The sequence below is a fragment of the Engraulis encrasicolus genome, chromosome 14 (assembly GCF_034702125.1).
Source record: "Engraulis encrasicolus isolate BLACKSEA-1 chromosome 14, IST_EnEncr_1.0, whole genome shotgun sequence".
Lineage (NCBI taxonomy): Eukaryota > Metazoa > Chordata > Actinopteri > Clupeiformes > Engraulidae > Engraulis > Engraulis encrasicolus.
Genome location: NC_085870.1, coordinates 51,171,004 through 51,191,620, shown reverse-complemented (window position 1 = coordinate 51,191,620; position 20,617 = coordinate 51,171,004). Strand labels below are relative to the sequence as shown.

The 20,617-nt window shown below is 42.6% G+C and overlaps 1 protein-coding gene across 1 annotated transcript; it reads right to left on the bottom strand.

Annotated features, from left to right (window-relative positions):
* Positions 1 to 3,660: 3,660 nt before the first annotated feature.
* Positions 3,661 to 14,387, bottom strand: dusp7 (dual specificity phosphatase 7). Its single transcript, XM_063216062.1, has 3 exons — positions 13,585 to 14,387; positions 11,862 to 12,290; positions 3,661 to 7,150 (listed from the first exon to the last, which is right to left on the bottom strand). The coding sequence occupies exons 1-3, from the start codon at positions 13,985 to 13,987 to the stop codon at positions 6,840 to 6,842; spliced, it is 1,143 nt and encodes a 380-aa protein (XP_063072132.1). The 5' UTR covers positions 13,988 to 14,387; the 3' UTR covers positions 3,661 to 6,839.
* Positions 14,388 to 20,617: the final 6,230 nt, after the last annotated feature.

The window sequence follows — 20,617 nt, the reverse complement described above, 5'->3', positions numbered from 1 at the left end:
AGAGAAGAGAAGAGAAGAGAAGAGAAGAGAAGAGAAGAGAAGAGAAGAGAAGAGAAGAGAAGAGGAGAAGAACAGAGAGGAAAGGAGCATAGAGGAGGAGAGGAGAGGTGAGGAGAAGAGCAGAGAAGAAAGGAGAGGAGAGGAGAGGAGAGGAGATGAGAGGAGAGGAGAGGAGAGGAGAGGAGATGAGAGGAGAGGAGAGGAAAGGAGAAGAGAGGAGAGGAGAGGAGATGTTTCTGTTTCTGTTTCTCATCGGCTCTCAGAAATGTCACCCTCTGGCTCGAGCCCACATATCCGCCCACTAATGTGGCATAAATGTTCCGGTGGAAGGAGATGAGGAACAAGGCGGCACTATTTCAATAATCACAACAGGGTTCATACAGTGCACAAACCTACCAAACCATATAGTATAAAAAGAGAAATACTGTACTGCAGACCTGTATGAAACTTGATATGAGAAATTGGTAGAGGTGTCAAAAGTAAAAGTAAATTCATTATTTATCTGCAAAGAATGTGGTATTATAAAGCAACAAGACTGCTACATGTCAAGAATCTAGCCTAGCTAAAACTACTTAGTCACTCTGGACAACAAGATAATTTAAACATCATTTGACTCAGTTCGGCACTCTGCATAGTTACTGCCTTTGTGCTTCGTAGGCCAACACAGGTCCTGGCACACAGGACAGGAGGGAGAGGGCAAACACTATGTCCACGTGGTAGGAGGAAGCTACTGTATAGGCCTACTGTATGTGCATGCTGCAGTGGTTCCCCAACCTTTTCGCAGGGACCTCCATTTGAACTTAAGAATATTTTCACGAAGGCATTTTTCTCGGTTTCAATGTTAGGGTAGTTACTGTAGGCTACTTTCCCTTTGTAGGGCAGTAAGTCATGGTCAGGAACAGGAAGATCAGTTATCCTGGGCCCAGGGAGACAGAGTGAATCCCCTATTATGTACAGTATATGTAGGTACTGACAGGAAGACGCAAGGGTTTGAAACATGCAAACTTAATTCCCACCTCATCAGCCAATCAGAAATATTCCAATTATTTACTTGTGCATTAACATTAGTGTGGTATATAGTATCTTCGCTCAATACAATAGGCTAATTCACCATAGTATCTTCTTAATCTGGATTGAACCCTAACATGCAGTATACACGTCAGTCCCAAACAGCAGAGTCCAAACCGACTGAAGGCCTTATGGCATGAGCCATGCCAAGTTGGGCAAAGGGAACAAACAAGGGAACCAACACTGATGGGAATTGGTTTTATCGAATACACAGGAAAGAAACCAAGACAGAGAGGTGAAATGTGGGAATGGAAAAGGAGGATGTGATGGAGGGAAAGTGAGAAGAGAGGAGAATCCTGTAGCCTATGTGATATCCAAGGAAGAAAAGTTATTTTTAGGACACTCTTGTCAGTGCAGTGCAAGAGTTTTTTTCTTTCTCCCCTCCGCTTCTTTCCTACCTGTGTTTTTTTTTTCACCTTTCCCTCTCCGCCTTTTAAAATAGCACATAAATCAAACACATGCTGGAATCACAGGAAGGCTGTCTTGGTCTTGGGCCAACACAGCCAGTCAAAGACTGACAAGGATCCTGATGCATTTGAAAGGTTGCATCATCCCACTCTCAGATGTGGACCCAACTTAGAAAGCCTCATATGAGAGAGATGAAGGTGCGAAAGCACAGTTGCACATCTCTACAGCACATCCAAGAACAATATCTTTGTAACCATAATGTGACAGTTGCATTCTTAATATATTATTAACAATGTCCATATTGACAATAATTTTTATTCTTATCATAATTGTTCACAATCATTTTCTAGATTGCAATTCATTTTAGACACGACAGAACAGCATCATAAAGTTTCTCTCTAAACGATTTCGCACGGGTAGCTGTTGCGTAATCTCCGTACACCACTTAAGCACAGTGTCTTTAAGGGTGCACACGTACAATATACGTACCACGCTCCGTGAGGTAGTTGCTAAGGCAGACACCGGCAGGCAGGCAGGCAGGCAGGCAGCAGTGCAAGGAAAACACCCTCATCATCAAAGTTCTCTCCCTTGCCTCCTCGTGACGTCATTGCTGCCTGCTCTGCCTGCCCGAGCTGCTCTCCAGCTCTACCTATTATGACTCACGCGCTGCGCTAAGCAACGCAGCATCCATTCCATTCCATTCCCATCCATCCGTGCCCCCATTCCATCCACCTCCATCCCTGGCAGGAGAAGGAGGACATCTGGCACCCTTCCAGAGCTCACAGTCCTGCCGGTGGGTGGGAGGTGTGGAGCACAAAGAGAGGGAGAGAGGGAGGGAGGGAAGGAGGAGGAGTGCAAAAACACATCCAGTTATTTACACATGCAGGATGGCAGGCAGGCAGGCAGGGAAGCAAAGGTGCAAAAAGACACCCAGCCTTTTACACTAGCAGGCAGACAGGTAGTGTAGGGGTGTCGCTAGAATAATTGGGGCCCTATTATTAATAGAATTTATGCAAAAAACACCTACACCCACCAATGTCTTTAAGATGGAATAAGGCACCAATTTACTCACATAAACAAACAGAAAAGGTTCCTAATCCCATCCTATTCCACAAGGGTTCCCTTAAAGGACGTTGATGGTACATGATGGAAAAATACAAATATTTGGGAATCACTTTCTAACTACTCCCTAGGTACGTAATCATTTCTTTAAAACGTGTCAGCTCTTACTGACGACTGCTAATCATCTGATAGTTCACATATGTTGGAAAGTGACTAACCTTACTGGGTTATTTTAATACCCAGCCTGACCATGTCTCCTGCTGTTGACCTAAAACCACCAATGGCCACAGCACAATGTTCAGGTTAGACTCCCTTTGCAAGCCTTAAGCGCCATTACAGCGCAAATATAAATAGCCAGCTAATAATGCATTTCCATGTTTGTGAGCCATGTCTGTCATGCCTCACCCACAGGTGGCTTTGCCCAGGGATAGAGGGGGGCCCTATCAGATGACTTTGTCCCGGGCCCAAACAAAGCTGTCAGAGGCCCTGTGTACATGTATATTCATAATCAAGCTATGAGTACAGAGAAGTCTGTATGTAGTATATCTCCTGAGCATGCAGAGAGAAGCCTGTATGTCTATCCAAATAGCTATGAATGCAGATAAATGTCCTGATGTGTCTATGCACTTGCTTGACAGTCTGACTGACTAGTGACTAGACTTGCAGTGGCAATTGTGTTGGACAATCTCATCCACATGGTAGTGTTCCACAAGCGCTGGTATCAATGTGCTATGATGCCTTTCTGTCCAAAACGTCACCATTGCAAATCCAGCTCACAATACTCTCTGAAATACCCCGTTGTTGCAGAGGTATTGCAAGGGGGTCCCGGACAGGTGAGACATTGCATAAAAATGGGAAATAAACAGGTTAACATAAATTGGGTACTTAATACATTGGGAGATTTGTTTTCTTTTCCTGTGAATTCATGGCAAATATTAGTAAAAAACTATTAATGCAAAATCTAATGGGGAAAAAAAATGCAATTGCAGAAATTAATAATATGGGGAGTGGGAGTCACCCAAATATTTTTGTCCCGAAAGGCAGTCCCAACAGAAAAAAATGGGAACTACTGGAACACAGGATGAATGACATTAAGAGAAATGATGAAACACGAGCCAGATGTTAAACAAAAAAATATTTCATTATTTATTTGCAGTATAAACATGTCTTGTGTTGGTTTCCATATACTATACAATACATAGCGTCAATTTATGTCCTTCATAAATCAGAAAAAAACAAACTGCCCGGTTACCAAGCCGTTTTATACACATATATAGATTGCATCTTTAAAAAAATGTATACAGCACATATAAAACAGCTATTTGACATGTATTTGAAGCTGTAACACAATGTAGATGCATTGTCAAAAAATCCCTGAAAAAGTCCTCAGTGAGGTAAGATAAACATTTTTTTGTCATTCACTTTTCATTCTCTTCGCTCTCTTTCACTCGTTTGCTTTCTCTCGCTCTTTCACTCTCTTCCTTTCACGCTCAAAACACCACACCCACTGTCCATGATGTAGCTACAAGAAATTTCACAGAAAACCTCGTTCCTGCGTTCTAGCAATTTACAAAACAAAGAAAAACATTTAACAGTTTCTCTTTTTCATTGTTACAGACACTCAAACATTCCTGCACAAGAAGCAGCGTGAAACCAAAGGATTTACTCTTTTTTCAATTAAAGAGCTCTGTACTGAGATACACTTCAATCCTTGGGTGCGAGCGAGTGAGTGAGTGATCACTTCTCAACAATGTTTTTCCTTATTGTGATGGGACGCAGTCTTACAAAATCCACCCATTTCCATTTTCCCCACATGGGATACAGTCAGTATCTTTGATGCTATATTTAGGAGATGACTCTTTGCATATCTGCTTAAAATACATATTCATGTGTATATATTTATTTATATATCTATATATTTATTTATATATTTATTCATTTATTGAAAGGCCACAGTAATAGCATAGAGCACAAAATGGAGTCTTCTTCTTGAACAAATCAATTAAAGTGATGGCATTGTCTTACAGGACAAAAAAAAAAGAAGATATTTCTGTTTAGCGAGGAGCTGAGTCTACATGTGGTGTAGCTCCCCAGCTTTGAACCACGCAGGTGAAACGACACCTCGGTGTCAAAGCATGTCATGGTGTAATACTGGGATCTGTAGTACAAAAGGGAATTGAATTGAGAAAAAAAATAGGCCATTACTTAAAAATGTTGATATATTGCAGAAAGTAACAAATACAACCTCGACTGACCCGTTAAAGTCCATTAGTCACTCATTATTACTACGTGTTGATTTCTCCTCTAATGAACAAACTTTTCAACAATGTTTTTTTTTTGTCCGAAGTGGTGAGATACAAAGAGTATTGAACAGTCAGCATTAGAGAGAATTTTAAAAAAAGGTTACGTAAGGCCTGCAATCAAGCAACTCCTGCCCAGCTCCTTCCAAACTCTGACCTTTTGTGTGTGTTTCTGTCGTGAGAAACCCCTCTCTCTACACACTCTATGCCACCCTGTCTGACACACACATCCACACGTGTAATGCAGATGCATGTAGAACAGGAGCAGATAAAGCTGTTAAAAAAACAGTGCCTAGCATTCGCGTCTCCCTCTGCCAAATAGTCCAATCCTCCTCCTGGTTTATGCCCCGACAATACTAAAGAGCACAGCATGCTCATGTACAAACAACCAAAACATTTCCACTGTACTTCTTTCTTTTTTTAATTTCTTGATAATTAATCAATGTTTATACTGTAATTGTAATAATCATAATGTCAAAGGCCTAAATGGTATTCACAACCCTCCACAAAAAAAAGAAAAACAAAAACTTTTTTTCTCTCGCTCTTTCTTCCTTTCTTTCTTTTTTTCTTTCGCCCTTTCTCTGAAGGAAGGGAAGTGGAGCTTGTTGTTTGCTGTGATAGAAAAAGGTCCCATCTTTTGTATGTGGCTTGTGGAACAATAAGCTTTAAGTTAAGTGCATCCCCCCGCCCCACTCCTCCCTCCTCCCTCCTCTGGCCCGCCAGCCCAGCTGCAGGGCTGCGTCACAGCCTCAGACCAGGCCGGCTCCCCGCTCTCTCTCTCTCACTCTCAATCTCTCTTTATCTCGCTCTCGAGTACCAGTTTTAAGTGCCAAGAAGTGAAAGGCATCACCACTGTGCAAAATGCATTAGGTCATTACCAACATACAAAAGAAGAATACTTAAGAAAAGAAAAAAACAACAACTGGATATTACAAATTTCATCTCTGTCTGTTGGTCTGTTCCTGTCTTTTTTTTCTTTCTTTCCTCAAAATACAATCTAGAATTCGCCCAGGCCACACTGTCTTTGAATCTTTTTTTAATATTTGGGACAAAAGAGCTTTTTTTTCGTGTAATATATGTGTATACGTGTGTGAAGTGAAAATGTATACAAATATACAAATGTGTATGACACATACCAAGCGTATGTGCTAAACACAACAGATGCATGTGCATGTTTGTGTTTGTTTTTGTTGAAAAGAAAAAAATAATCAGACCCTACATTCAGTAGAGTGAGATCGATCACCTCCTCTGAAGAAGAAAAAAACAAAAGAAAAAAAAGCATAAACTGCCAGACAAAACATTGGCACCATGTATGTCGGGAGGTTAAGGACTCCGTCCCAACAACAGACGACAAAAAAACAAAGTTTTTAGCACTGTAGTTCCGATTAATCCTTTCTTTGTATGAAGCTCTGTGTGGTGCTCATCTCCCCTCTCCACTACAACGCCTATTCTTTACAACCCATTCATTCCGATTAAACAAGATAAAAAAAGAACAGTCTTATTCCAAAAAGGCAAGAAAAAGCTGCCCCTCCACCACCACCAACACAGAGGTGGCATCAGGAGAGAGAGGGAGAGGGCTTCAACACTGACGACTCGTCCCTCATGGTCAAGAGCCGTAAGCAACAGTCTCCAAGGCTGTACCGCCCCGTTACCAGCACCCTCCTCTTCCTCCTCTTTAGCTTTAGCTTCCTCCTTCTCCTCCTCTTCAACATTTGAATCAGCTTTTTGCACCTTTGTGCCGCTTGAAACTCTTTAGCCGCTTAGCTCAAAATGCTTCCCCACCACAGGACGGGAAAGAATAAACATTCACATGAGTGGCTTCTGGCTGCCACCTGGCCAGGTCATCATCATCATCATCTTCTTCATCATCTCTGCTGCCATCACCATAAACATCAACGTCAGCGTCATCATCATCATGATCGTCGTCGTCGTCGTCACCGCTCTTGTCTAGGGTGATCCCAAGATGGCCGCCACAAGATGGCTGCGCTGGCCACGATGACCTCATGTGGACTCCAGCGTGTCGAGCTGGAAGACGTTGTGATTGGTGGGCGTGGTGAAAAAGAGCTGGTCGTTGGGCGTGGAGCGGTTGTCGCAGGGGCTGTTGAGGCCCAGCGTCCTCTCAAAGTCCAGCAGCTGCCCCATGAAGTTGAAGTTGGGCGAGATGTTGGACTTCTTGCGCTTGACGAAGTCGTAGGCGTCGTTGAGGGACAGGTTCAGCTTCTGCATCAGGTAGGCCACGGTGACCGTCACCGAGCGGCTGATGCCAGCCAGGCAGTGCACCAGGATGCCACACTTTTTGGAACGAGCTTCATCTGCAGGAGAGGGGACAAGAGACAAGAGAAGAAACACATGAGGACGTTAGCCAACCGAATGAGGGTAAAGTGAACTCTAAACAGCACTGCACAATGTGAATAGCACCTGGAAGGAAAAATGGAAAGAGGCACAGGATATTAGCATACTTGAAAAAGAGAGGGTTGAGTGAATCTTCCTGAACAAGCCTTTAATAAGGAGGAGCCAACATGGATCTAGTTACATAAATTACATTGCATTATTTTTCACAATGCAGAAAGATTAATAATTGCTACCATACAGGAATTAAATAGACCCTAAACCCAACACTGAACTGAGAAAAAAACAACAATAGCATAACAGCACCAACATAGATCTATTTACTTTGCATTTTATACTTTTTAACTTGCACAATTTTCCAGGCATCATAAACATAGCTGATATTGTTCAGAAGACGTATGTAATCTCTGGAAGAAAAATAACAAACAAACCTTTTGCGAGAGAACAAAGCTACATTCACGAGTACAGTAAGACCATCCTCAAGATATTTTCATTCATGGTACAACAACCAACTAGGTCAAACTAGGCCTGGCCAGCTTTCCCTCAGTCTTTTGTGCAAGTCTTTTCCTCCCCTCTCAAAACAACCGGATTATCTTTGCAAAACGAGAACAAGTCATTGAATGAATGAACTGCTTTTGGTCACAACACTTTCACTCCTTGCAGAGCTGTTTTATCATACAAAGGCCTGCTAAAATGTTGAAAATGCGAAGCATAATGTGAGTCGTACAGTTTAAAAACATCTGTGGTAAGATGGTTTGTTGATACATCAAAAATCTTAATGATGAAAAGGTTTGAGCGAAATGGAGTGAAACAAGGGGGGGCATCTTTTGTTTTGAATGTTTGTGACTCAGTTTTACACTGAACGCTTAACAGCATTACGTGTACAAGTAGATATTGCTCTTCAGCAAATTGATTCTACGCTCTGCCCATTTCAGCATGTCAACTCCTATCGACTTTTACGTACTCAATATGACGTAGCCCATTACCACACTGGCAGTCTGGCCCGTCTGAAAGCGCCACAACAAGCATAACAAGCCTATCTAGCATATAGCGATCCATACTTCAACATCAATTCACCATCCGGGTCACATCTGGTGAAAGTACTCTGCACATAAAAACAAGGCAGTTGAGGCGACAGTGCAGTCTTTAGTCTGACAATAGATCTAGATCTGCAGTGTGAAGGAATCTTGCTATGCTGTCCATAGACGAAGGCCATGAAGGTGTATCTAGCACAAATTAAACTAGGCCAATTGTAAAATGATGCCCATTCAGGGTGTATCTGAATGGAAAAACAGTGGCAGCAAGGCGAGGGAAGAGTGAATGATTTGGGCTGAAGGACAAGCAGACAGAGTAGACTGGCGGTGTGGAGGAATCTAGCGATGCAGTCCCTAGGCTCTGCACTGAATGGAGTCTGAATGTCAAATATGAATGGAAGGATTCCACAGAGGTGAAGCCACGGCCGCATTCAGAAATTTCAGCCTCTGGTTTAGTAGTAGCAGGCGGCCACAACAACACGACGACTGTACTTGCGTGCGTGTTTGTGCGGCTGAACAGAAACACCGGAAATGTGCGTTATTGACTAGCCTAAATAAAATGCTGCCTGGCTCGGCAGAGCAGCAATGGCCTACTGGGGACACATCAGCAGTGAGAGTCACACACAGACGTGTTGTTGGAAACGATTCATTTCCCACCTCAAAATCTCAGGGGCGTAAAATCTCCTTTTCAATGACACCCACAAGCATTGAAAGTGATCAATACTGAAAATATTCTCTGCTCAGAAAATGTGAACAGCCTAAAACATTGAGTATTGTCATGTAAAATAAGTTATATCATGTTGTATACACATTTAGGACACTAACCATATGCAATCCATGATGATACGCATGGTTGTGTTTTGTAAATGCCAGTCTTTAAAATCTAATTAATTACAAGCTGCTCTCCAGCTAGTCTCCAGTTATACATATACACAATGGTCCGTTTGTCAGCAGAAACTAGCCAAAAGCAAAAGTGAAATTAATTAAGAGACGGAGGGGGAAACACACAACGTCAAGCCACAAGACAGGATGTTATGACACACTCTGGCACAGAGTGCATTTCCTCCCCTTGTTGAAGAATTTGTTTTGGAAGCAGGTCAGTGCTGTGACCAAAGGGGAAGTCATGTTTGGCGTTCGGAGCTCAGGCAGCCTATCATTTCCTGTTGTTATTTTATGGAGCACAGACGCCTTTGTGGAGGTAAATACACGCCACGTCCTTTAGATATCTACTCTAAAGGGTCAACACAAAAACAACAACAAATGTCAATGTGGGTACAAATAGTATTGGGATATACGTGTAAAAATACATACAGTAGCCTATGTATGTGTAAACGGGTATACATGTTAATACAAATAAAATTAAAGTGAACATATCCGTCCCAAGGTCAACCCTAGTGTTACATTTCCCCACTGGCCAACACATTTGCGAGCTGCATACAGACGACTGGGAGAAATGTAGGCAGTTTCCTTCTTAAATTTCCTCTTTTACTCCCGAAACAGGCTGCAAGAGGAGCCTGGAGCACACTGATATCCATCAGGCCTCTTTTCAACAACAAATGCAGCTCCAGAGATCCTCTCGCCCCCTCGCTCCCCCACACACATTCTTTAGTATGTCAGCTAAAAAACACACTCACACAGACCCATACATACTTAAAATCAGGACATATTGCTGAATACTTAGACCCAGGAGAGGCAACGCTTGTATAGATTAAGTGATTTTAAATCCAACACATTGTTATGGTCAAACACTTAAACCTCGAGTTTTACTTTTTTCCATTGTTTTTCGCCGATGTGGATGATTAAGTTAGATACTAAGGCGGTTCTGACTCCCTAAACAAGCTGAGGTGGACCAACTCAGAGGCACATGTTCAGAGGGAGCACTTCCCCAAAACCTGATTTTTCTCAAAATGGCTTCCCTGTTCAACAGCCACGCTAACTTTCAAGACCGAACAGGCCACTGAATGTAAACTACTTCCAGATGCACACCAGTGACTGAAGAGAACAGCTCTGGAGAGTGGGAGGAAAAGAAAGAGAAAAGAAAGAAAGAGAGAGAAAGAAAATACCAACTGGCCTTTTAGTTCCTCAGTGAGAATGCTGAAGTTGAAAAGCCTTTAGGTCTCACACAAGTCTAATCCAATGACAGAAAAATCAATAATGATCTTTGTAATGCAAATATGACTAACCGGACATCCTAGTTTTAGACAGCTACATTGTCACCCTAAACCAAACAAGGCACAGACTACAAGAAATATCCACCTGAAGTACATTACACATCAGTCTGTCTTTTTGAAGAACACAAAACTACTCTTTACAACCTCACAAATATGTTTTCCAGTTCAATCCTCACATTGGTCCCTAAAAACTGTAAAAACTCTATAGATGGAGGACAAGTTTTTCCTCACCAACCAGACAATACGTATTTCTGAAATAGAGGCAAAGTCCAACACGTGTTTAAGTTAGATGTCTCTTTGATACTAACAAATAGCAGCCAACTTTTGCTACAGTTTCAAAGAACAACTGGACTCAAAAAGGTTTCGGGGAAGCCACTCAGTATTTATCTGAAGGAAACCGTGTGTGAGATGGTGTATTTATTTTCTATTACCAAGGTGAAAAAAGGTGTGAGTAAAGAGGAAGGTGGTCTGTTCTCATCTGCTGGCCTAATGAGCTTTAACCTTTATCCTTGCACAGCACTTCACTGACACAGAAAAGCTTCCTAATGACCCTCTGAACTTTTGGCCATTTGTGCACAGCCCTCCTGCAGGTTTGGCTCATACGTTTCACAACACCCCTGCATGTCACACTTGAGCTACACATTTTGTAAGCCCTCCCTGGCTTCCTCACCACAAGACACACACACGAGAGAGAGAGAGAGAGAGAGAGAGAGAGAGAGAGAGAGAGAGAGAGAGAGAGAGAGAGAGAGAGAGAGAGAGAGAGAAGCAGCGGTTGACAGATGACTGACTGACTCTCTTCCTAAGCTAATACAGCCCAGTAATCTGCTGATGAGCGCAGGTCAATCAATAACCTTGGCTTCCTGTGTGCGTTCATTCAGCTCCCAGATGGCTATCGCCGGCCCGCCTCACAGTTCACTGAGTGTCACATTCGCAAGATAAGGCCGATTACACAACCGGTTGTATGGCAATCATAAACCGTCCTGTTCCAACGTGATTTCCTTCACCGGAGAGGGGCCCTCATGGATGGTGCTAAAAGACCTCATAAAAGCACAACTACTGCTGATGTATAATGTAATGGCTATGTGCAGCAGATTTGTGTAACGAGGGGACAGATGCAAAGACAAGTCAAAAAGCATAACGCTTTGCTGTGTGCAACTGGAAATAGAGAGAGTATGGACCTTGTGTACAGTAGGGTAGAATTATGAATGAGCCACCTCAAAGTCAGGAGACTAGTGCATAATCAGCATTACTGCATTACTGTCATTCATGCAGCAAGTGGATTAACTATGAAGTAATCTCACCATGCCAGCCCACCCCACACACACACACACACACACACACCTTTTCCTGAAAGCCAGAGAGTGTAGAAGCATTACTACCACCCCACCAACAGCAAGCAACGTGTACAAAAGAACATGAAAGTAAATAAAGGGGTTTGAGGCAGGGCAGGGCAGGGCTGGGTTACTTACCAATGAAAGAAATAGCCTCAGGGAAAAACTGTGACAGGTTTTGGCTCCAGTGATCCGAGATGGGGATTTGTTTGTACTTGAATTCCCCGTCGTGCTCAAACATGTTGGGCAGGTTGGGCGTCACGTTGAGGATGTACTTAATGTTATACTTGCCCAGCACGTCCAAATTAGTAGAGTCCTTGGCACAGCCCAGGTAAAGGTAAGGGAGGATCTGAACGGGAAAGGCCGGTTGGTTGTTTGGTAAAGGGCTGCCTTCTGATTCTGTGGCACTGCCAGGCTCTCTGTCTGACTCTCCGTCAGAGCAGTCCGAACTAATCCTTAGCCCCCCCAGACCCAGCACCGAGGCAGGGGGAGAGCTACTGGGACAGGAGCAGTCCAGATTCGTCTCGCAGTGCTCGGGGTACTCTGTCTGAAACTTGTTGAATCCCCCTGTGAGAACATGGACAAATGGAGAGAAGAAGAAAAAAAAGATGAATAAAATGACTGTGTGGGGTAGAGCTTGAAAGAACCCCTGACAAAAAAAGTCTTAGTTGTGGTTTACAAAAACACCCACAGAATTCTTTACATTCCATAACAAACACTAGCAGACAACAAGTAAACAAATGTGAAAAAAGGTAAGCACATACTATTAATCAACCAAAAGAACTGCATCTTTGGATACAATGTGAATAAATATTCAGTTCTTCAGGTAGGCCTACAGTTGCACAACAAGTTCAAAACCTAGTCCTCGTGACGGCTGGTGGCCTAGCAGGCTAATATTTTCTGGACCCTGTTGACTTTTGTGAATGGCAGCAAGGTTACAACGCGGTCTTTCAGGCAACAATGACAAAAACGATGTCAGTTCGACCACGCACACAATACATAGACTACCTATTGTGTAGGATGTCGAAGAGAATGACAACATATAACTGAAAATGTGGTTTATTTGCATCCGCGGCGCGTAACCAGCAGCTGCAGCAGCTCTTCCTGTTCATTCATGAAATACTTGCCTTGTCCTGAAGGAAGACAACATGGCGGAGCCATTTTAGGAAATTAACTGAAAACACGTTTCTCTACACCGCATTACAATACAGAGTTCAATACCTTTTCGTCGTTCATAATGGTCGTCCTTTTGATGGTTAGGCCTACATGCGAATTTTGGTAAATTTAACGCGACCATTGAAATGGACTAGGACGTTATGGCCAAATGTTCTTACAGATAAAAAAATAAATAAAAATTAGGACCAATTATATGCTTATTGAACAGGATTTATATGCCATTGAGGGGGTTATAACAGCTAAATGATACTGTTATAATCGCTCGAATGTGGGCAGCCTAACAGGGAATTGACAACACTACAGCTAGACGTGGGCGCAAGTGAAGTTTCGTCGCAAACTGTTTCCAAGGCAAACAGCTACAATGTTACTTCTTGCAGTCCATGTTGCCTCTTCGCTGCTGGTTATAATGTAGCACAACCACTGGCCTGGAACTTTTGGCACGTGTAAGATATGTTACTTGTCACAATTAGACCTACATTTTGATTCTCGACAAAAGTGTTCAGCAACTATCCACAGAAAGAACTGTAGCCTAACTGCTGGTAGTATAAAATGTTGACTGTAGCCTACACAAAGTTTCGCGCAATGTAACTCCTGAAGTTACGCACTTGTGATTGTGCGAATACATAAGGATGTCAACTTTGCCAACACAACCAGCGTGGTGCACGTAAATACGGGAATATCTTACCCTCAAGATAGTACGCTTTGCACCCGTCATCTCGCAGTTTCTGCAGGAGAAGACCCAAAACTGAGGTCGCTGCTCCATTCTCTTGCCAATCTGAGGTGGCCTCATCATACAACACCACCGTATCCGTTTTGCATCGCTTGACAAACTTCTCCTTATCCTCGTTGTTGGGGATGATGGATCTGATGGGTAAATTCCCTTTTTTTAGCCTCCGGAGCATTAGACCCGGGATGGCTAAATTTATTGCAGATTCGATGTGAGATGATTCGTAGAGCTCGTGCGACCGACAATCCAACAAGAGCAGCGAGCTCACTCCGGTTTCCAGTTCGTCTTGCAGCCATTCCACGCTTTTGCTCGACATCATAATAGGCACGTCCCGTGAGCTGCTCCAAAGATTATTTTTCATTAGGGAAAAATAGAGAGGCTGTTACACGAAGGTGAAATGGGAGAGAAAAAAAATTAGCTGCGGTGAAATGGAGCTTCCCCAAATGGACAGAGCCACATGCGCGCCGAGCCAGTATCCGTCGTTCAACCAAAAAAACGCAGCCTGGGCTATAGTTGCGAGGAGGTCAAGCGACTAGCAGAACACATTGGTGATATTTGTTTTCAGTCCGCGTCAATTAGAAAAAAGCTGTGCTATTGCCGAGACGTCCATGAGACAGCATAGCCTATTGTACCCTAGCCTACGGTGTGGAGGCCAGCGATACTAATTAAATAGAATTTATGAAATTAGACGGGTAGTGAAGTTCATTATTTAACCTGTACGACGCTCCGACCGCCTCAGTCTCGTTTGTCATTTCCAGCGACTAGTCTGACAGTCAGTAATAAAGGGCTTTTTTTTTTGCGAAGGGTGGTGTCACTGCGGGAGGAGGAGTCTGCGAAGGTTTTAAAGGCGCAGGACACTTCTCTTCAGTGCTCCAAACTCACCGACCTTACGGCTGTTTGGGAACAGTAAAACGTCATACTATCTCATATTTTCTACAAAACTAGGCTAAGCTATTTGCTTTCGTCTCAGAATTTTCTACAAATGCATGGATATTGTCATAGAAGTGAACTGACATGGCGATGGCTAGATATGCGTCAGTCTCACATTGCATCATTCTTTGAATAAGTATATTTTTTGTTATAGGCTAGTGAATGAGGCTATCTTTACTGGGGAAACGAATATTTCAGCCTATTGAGAGAGAGAGAGAGAGAGAGAGAGAGAGAGAGAGAGAGAGAGAGAGAGAGAGAGAGAGAATTTGGAAAGGGGGGGGGCACCGTTATTGGTCTATTAAGACAGACATGGTGTTCACGGCTCCTCTTTTATGAATCTAAATTAATGCTTCAGGAAGTAAGTAAATAAAGGAAAGTGACTGTCACAGTGGTGGATGTCGGAAGAGCATAAATGTGTGTGTTCACTTTAAATGGAGCTCTTGCGCGTCTGCGCAACTGCCTCAGCGACATTACAGGAATAGTTGTGAATGGAACGACCTCGAGAAGAAGTATACAGCAAAAATAAGTTCTGGCCTGCTGAAAATAGTCATCCTAGTGAAAATCTAACCGAAGCGTTTTATTTATCCATTTTTAATTCAAATGTTTACCAGTTTACCATCATCTGTGCCTTACTTTATTGAGCGTAACATTAAATAGTTTTTGCATCAAAATATAGGCCTATACAAATTAGAAAATAAATTAGTCAAGCACAATTATGAGCCAAAACAATTCATTTTGTTCTATCATAAACATCCCTCAGATGGTGATGAAATAGTTTAGGCCTACATAATATAGGAACAGAAGTGCTTACCACTTTAGTAGTACAGTGTACAGGAGTGTATATGCCAAAACTGTATATAACATTAATGCTGTGTGTGTGTGTGTGTGTGTGTGTGTGTGTGTGTGTGTGTGTGTGTGTGTGTGTGTGTATGTGTGTGTGTGTGTGTGTGTGTGTGTGTGAGAGAGAGAGAGAGAGAGAGAGAGAGAGAGACGGAGAGACAGAGAGAGGAGGACTGGAGAATACAAGAGGGAGCTTTTCCCTCCATCCCAGCTGTGCAGCGGGAGGTGTGGGTGTGCTGAGACCAGGCACAATGCTCCTTTATGCGGGCGTGTGACTTACAGTCACTCCAAACTGGCAGCTCTTGTGTCCGCATCCTCTCATCTCCGAGCCATCTTCAAAGTGGCCTCACATCCTTTTAACTGACTAAAGTCTAAAGCAAAAAAGCTCTTCACTCTTTGAGGCCGAAAAACGATACATTTGTGTTTTTTTCCTATCATAACTGGCGATTGTAAAGTTTCTATTACGGTAAGTCGGCCTACTTGGAGAGTAGAGTGATGTGTGATGAGTGAACACCTGTTGGGATATCAGCTTGCATTACTGTCATTTTATTTCCAAAATATCCTGTATCGGAGAATTTGGTGGATAAGGATTACCAGTAATGTTCACTAATTTGAACAAAAAACAATTACCTGCAAACATTTAACATGCTGCCATAAGTCAGTACTTGAAAATACCAGAAAATGGCCCTTGCCTCAACAACAACAACAACAACAACAACAACAACAACAACAACAACAACAACAACAACAACAACAACAACAACAACAACAACAACAACAGTATGATAGATCCATAATGTATAGCATGCACCAGGCACCTCATATCCACATTTTGATAGGAACACAATCCTTGACAGTGCCTAGTTGTTAGCCTAGCATAATATGGATGGCAGTTTACCAAGTACAGTCCCAATTTAATTATTTACGCCAAGCTAATAGCAGGACTACTGTGAGATCTACAGTTAGATTCAGAGGTCTGATGAATGGATCCACCAGTGCTAATAGAGAACGCATCTTCAGGGGGAAAAGGAGGAGGAAATGAGGTTAGGTGTTTTCTAATTGAAAACATGCAGGCAGGGCCATCTTACACTGTCCATAGTGAAAGTTAATATATATATACTGTACTACAAAAACAAGTACACTGCAGTTCCTTTTTACAGTGTGTGCTGCTATGATAGTAGGCTGTACTGCACTCCACAGTGTGAGTAGGCTATGCTGAAGGATATGCTACAGGGCCCAGGCCCAAGGGCCCATGAGCCAAGGGGGCCCTGAAGCCCAAGCATCCGCACCAGAGGTGTCAAAAGTAAAAGTAAAAAAGAAACACAGTTTCCTTCCATTACATTACATTACATTACATTACATTGCATTTGGCAGACGCTTTATAACCAAAGCGACTTTCAAAAGAGGACATATTCAAGCCAACATCACAAGCAAATACAAAGTGCACAGGAGATATACAGAACAACAAGTGCAGTTGCAGAGGGGTTAGTTTTTTTTTTTTTTTTTAAAGAGTAAATAACGAGTACACACACACAAACTAAACTAAACTAAACATCATGTCAGGAGTCTGCCCTCCTTCCAACACAAGTAAGGCTCAAGTTTGTGGTGGGTCCTTGTTAGGTTTTCAGTGCTTTTCAGGAACAACACAGTCTATCTAATTAAGTACAATGGAGTATATGGTGTAACAGCTATGTAATGCCATGTGCTAGTGTTTTAATTACACCACAAATGTACTTTTACTTTTGACACCTCTGCTCTGTACTACAAAAAACACTTAAATAGGTCTATATTTATTTTCTCATATTGTGTTAAAATTGGACTTTTAACTACTGTATTTTTCAATTTTTCTTGGGGTAGAAACTCCCGAACCCTCGGCAACAAAAGCTCTTTAACATCTTCAGTAAATCCCCATTCCATGGAGAGAGGCCTTTTCTTGTTGTCTGGCCCAGGGGCCCATGGAATCCTAATCCAGACCTGGCTACGCTGCCTGGCTGTTCTATTAATGTGTGTGCTCATAGCCCATGGCTTCTCACCAGATCTGGAGGCGATCCCCCGGAAGAAACACTTTAACTGTAATTTCCTGCTGCCCTCAAGTCGCTGCCAAGTGCCAGGGATAGTGAGGACTGTCTCTCACTCACTCATTCACACACACACACACACACTCTCACACACACACACATACACACACACACACACACACACAGCCATGAAGTCACCCTGCCATGTCATCTGACCACAGGGAATTCAATATGACTCGGGGCATGCAGTGCCCCCTTCCTCACACACACCTGACACTCACATAACTGACACACGCACGCACGCACGCACGCACGCACGCACGCACGCACGCACGCACGCACGCACACACACACACACACACACAGACACACACACACACAGCTCTGTGTTTTCGCAGGACAGGCTGTCCTTCAAGGCGTGTCTGTCTTTCCTTAACCAGGCTAAACATTTGCACCATTATTTTTCCCTGTCAACATAGCATGGCATGGTTTTAAATGTTTTGTCACTTAACTCTGTTTAAACATGCTATATCTAAGAAATGCAAGTGATTGTCATCATCAGCGGTCACTCGAAACGAGTATGACTGTCCTCTCAATAGGGTTTTCTATTTGTGGGTCTTCAGGTGACTGTGGAGGCCAATTCCCGATCACTTGGTGCAGTTTGGGCAGGGGAAAGTAGAGGTGGTGGGTATTGCTGCAAGTGATTGTAAAACAGGTCTGTTGCATATGATACAGTCCTGATATGTCAACTTTTTAAACGAAGTACTAATTTACTGCTGATACAGAAAAGAATGTTGGATTTAGAGAACTATATATCATCTATCATATCATCAAATATTCATCTTCATGGGTCAGCTGATGTTTAAATAAGTCATAAATAGAAACTCTCAACAGTTTCCAGCTGCAAAATCTGGAGACTGACAACCTATCACGAACACTGGGAAAACAATCTTGCCAAAACAAAATCAATAAGAAAACAAACTACATGTAGGTGTACATGATTATCTTTGTATCAATTGCTGGGGTGATGGCTGACATACATTCAAAGCATGGGAAAGAAAAACAAAATAATAATCATGAAAAATAAAATAAAATATGGCAGTGTACATGTAGATTTGTCAGGCCATCGTCTCTAGAGAACTTCTTAGTCAGCCTTTAAGAGGATTCCACACTCATAATAAATAGCATTATGTATACAGGGGTGTCAAACTCAAATTGACTGAGGGCCAAAATCAAAATCTGGAATGAAGTCACTGGTCAAACTCAAACTCAAAGATCATGTTTTAGCCGATTTAAATAATGTTTCAGACGGACGGATGGACTGATATACAAATGGACTAAATGGACACTTAATACTCAGTAACATTTCACACACACACTCTTTCCCATCATATGTGGAAGGTAAAATGTGCCTGCACATATTGTGTTGCATGAGTGCAAGCCGTTTCTGTGGCCTGGGTCCACTCATTTTCCAATAACACACAAGAGTTGTTCAAGTCCTGTTATGCCATACATTAATGCAGTATGTGGGCCAACTGTAATACACATTTCAAATGATCTCTCGGGACAAATAAAATGACTCTACGGGCCAGATTTGCCCCCCCGGCCAGAGTTAGACATCCTTGATGTATGTATTGCTTTGCTTTGATAAATCAGCTAACAGAGCACACATCCACATACGTAAGGGATGGTTTTATGGAAATAGGTGTTGTCTGGAACAGACAGACTAAAGAGTGCACATAGGGAGAGGTGGAGAGACAAATTTGTTCCAGTTTTCTGGACCAGCGGATCCATATCAGCTGACGCAAAGAGTGTGAGTCATCAGTGAAATCACTTGTGTCAAGCTCTCAGGTAGGAGGACTTGCACGTTCGTCATGGCTTTTACTGTTTGAAGTCGCCAGTGTCATGTCAATATGAGCTACCCGTCGAACAGAGGTACCTACCAAGCCATTGCAGTGTTACAGTAGCATCTGAAGGTTAGGAGTAGGGTTTGGGTTTAAAGGTACTGTATAATATTTGTAGCAGTTTCTTTTCCGGAATTCATTCTGCCTTTTCACATGTGGGGGGTGGGGGGGGGTCTGGGTATGTAAGTGGGAGAGGGAGATCTGACCCTGTGAACATACTGTATGTATGGTGAATTTTTGTGAATATATGTGCAATGCTGTGTGTAATGTCCTTGTGTCTGTATTTATGTATGTACGTTATTTCACACCTTAATTTCCCTCGGGATCAATAAATGATACTCTACTCTACTACTCTTTTCACACATGAAAAGGTGGATCATCTGATGTCTGCCATTTTGAATTTCCAGAAAAGTAATGGTGGAGTGGCGTCCGCGTCAATGTCTTATCCTGAGCATATCGCTCGGTGCGTAATTACAAGAGCAGTATAATGAAAAGGAAGAAAGGAGTCGCACACTGGAGCTAAATGCAAAATCAAAAACTGTATTAAACAAAGCCGAAAAAAGTAAATAAAACAGACAGACAGGGGACAAACGTTTTGGGTCTAGCCCATCATCAGTGTTCCCAGTTCCCAGAATTTCCAGAAAGACATTTTTATCTGCAAAACGTACTGTACTTTGATTCGATCCGATACGACTAAAGCTTAGCATTTAGTAAATATTCATGAAAACATGGCAATTTGGCAATAGGCAGCACAGTTTCAATGAGCAGCATAGTTGCAATACCTACTCTGGCCACCATCCTACACAGTGTACCTTTAAAGCAACGTTAAAAAGCCTATTTGTAGCTCATCTCGACGAAGCAGCCCATATCGTCAGAACACTATGATCCCCATAGCGCCTCTCCACGGTAGCTAAGCCCATTCTGCTCTGCCTCATATTTGCGCCACTGAACATCATTGAGTCATTTATGAACTTTGTCACCAGCCAGGCTCTGTCTCTACGGTTACCGCTAAAACACACCAGGAGGGAATCTACTGTAGGTGTCCATTCAGTCAAATAAAACTAGAGCAATTACTCAGCAATATGTGAGTGTGATATAATCGAACAACGGAGGTTAATGTGTTAAAGTAATTAAGGTGTCTCTTCCTTTGAATGAATGAACCTCTGACGCTGTAGAGGTCTTTGTAATGTTCAATCTGGGTGAGGTTTAAATGTGTACTATGTACACAATTAAATGAGGTCGTTCGTAGGTGTGTTCACCATGGTTAACTTTGACCTACATTTTTTTTAATGAATCAGA

Bases quoted from the DNA above. Each gene is read 5' to 3' on its own strand.
- dusp7 (XM_063216062.1), bottom strand. From the start codon at position 13,987: ATGAAAAATAATCTTTGGAGCAGCTCACGGGACGTGCCTATTATGATG. The intron at 12,291-13,584 runs GTAAGATATTCC...ATGTTCTCACAG, and splicing joins CAAAGCGTACTATCTTGAGG to GGGGATTCAACAAGTTTCAG. The intron at 7,151-11,861 runs GTAAGTAACCCA...CCTCTCCTGCAG, and splicing joins TGAGGCTATTTCTTTCATTG to ATGAAGCTCGTTCCAAAAAG.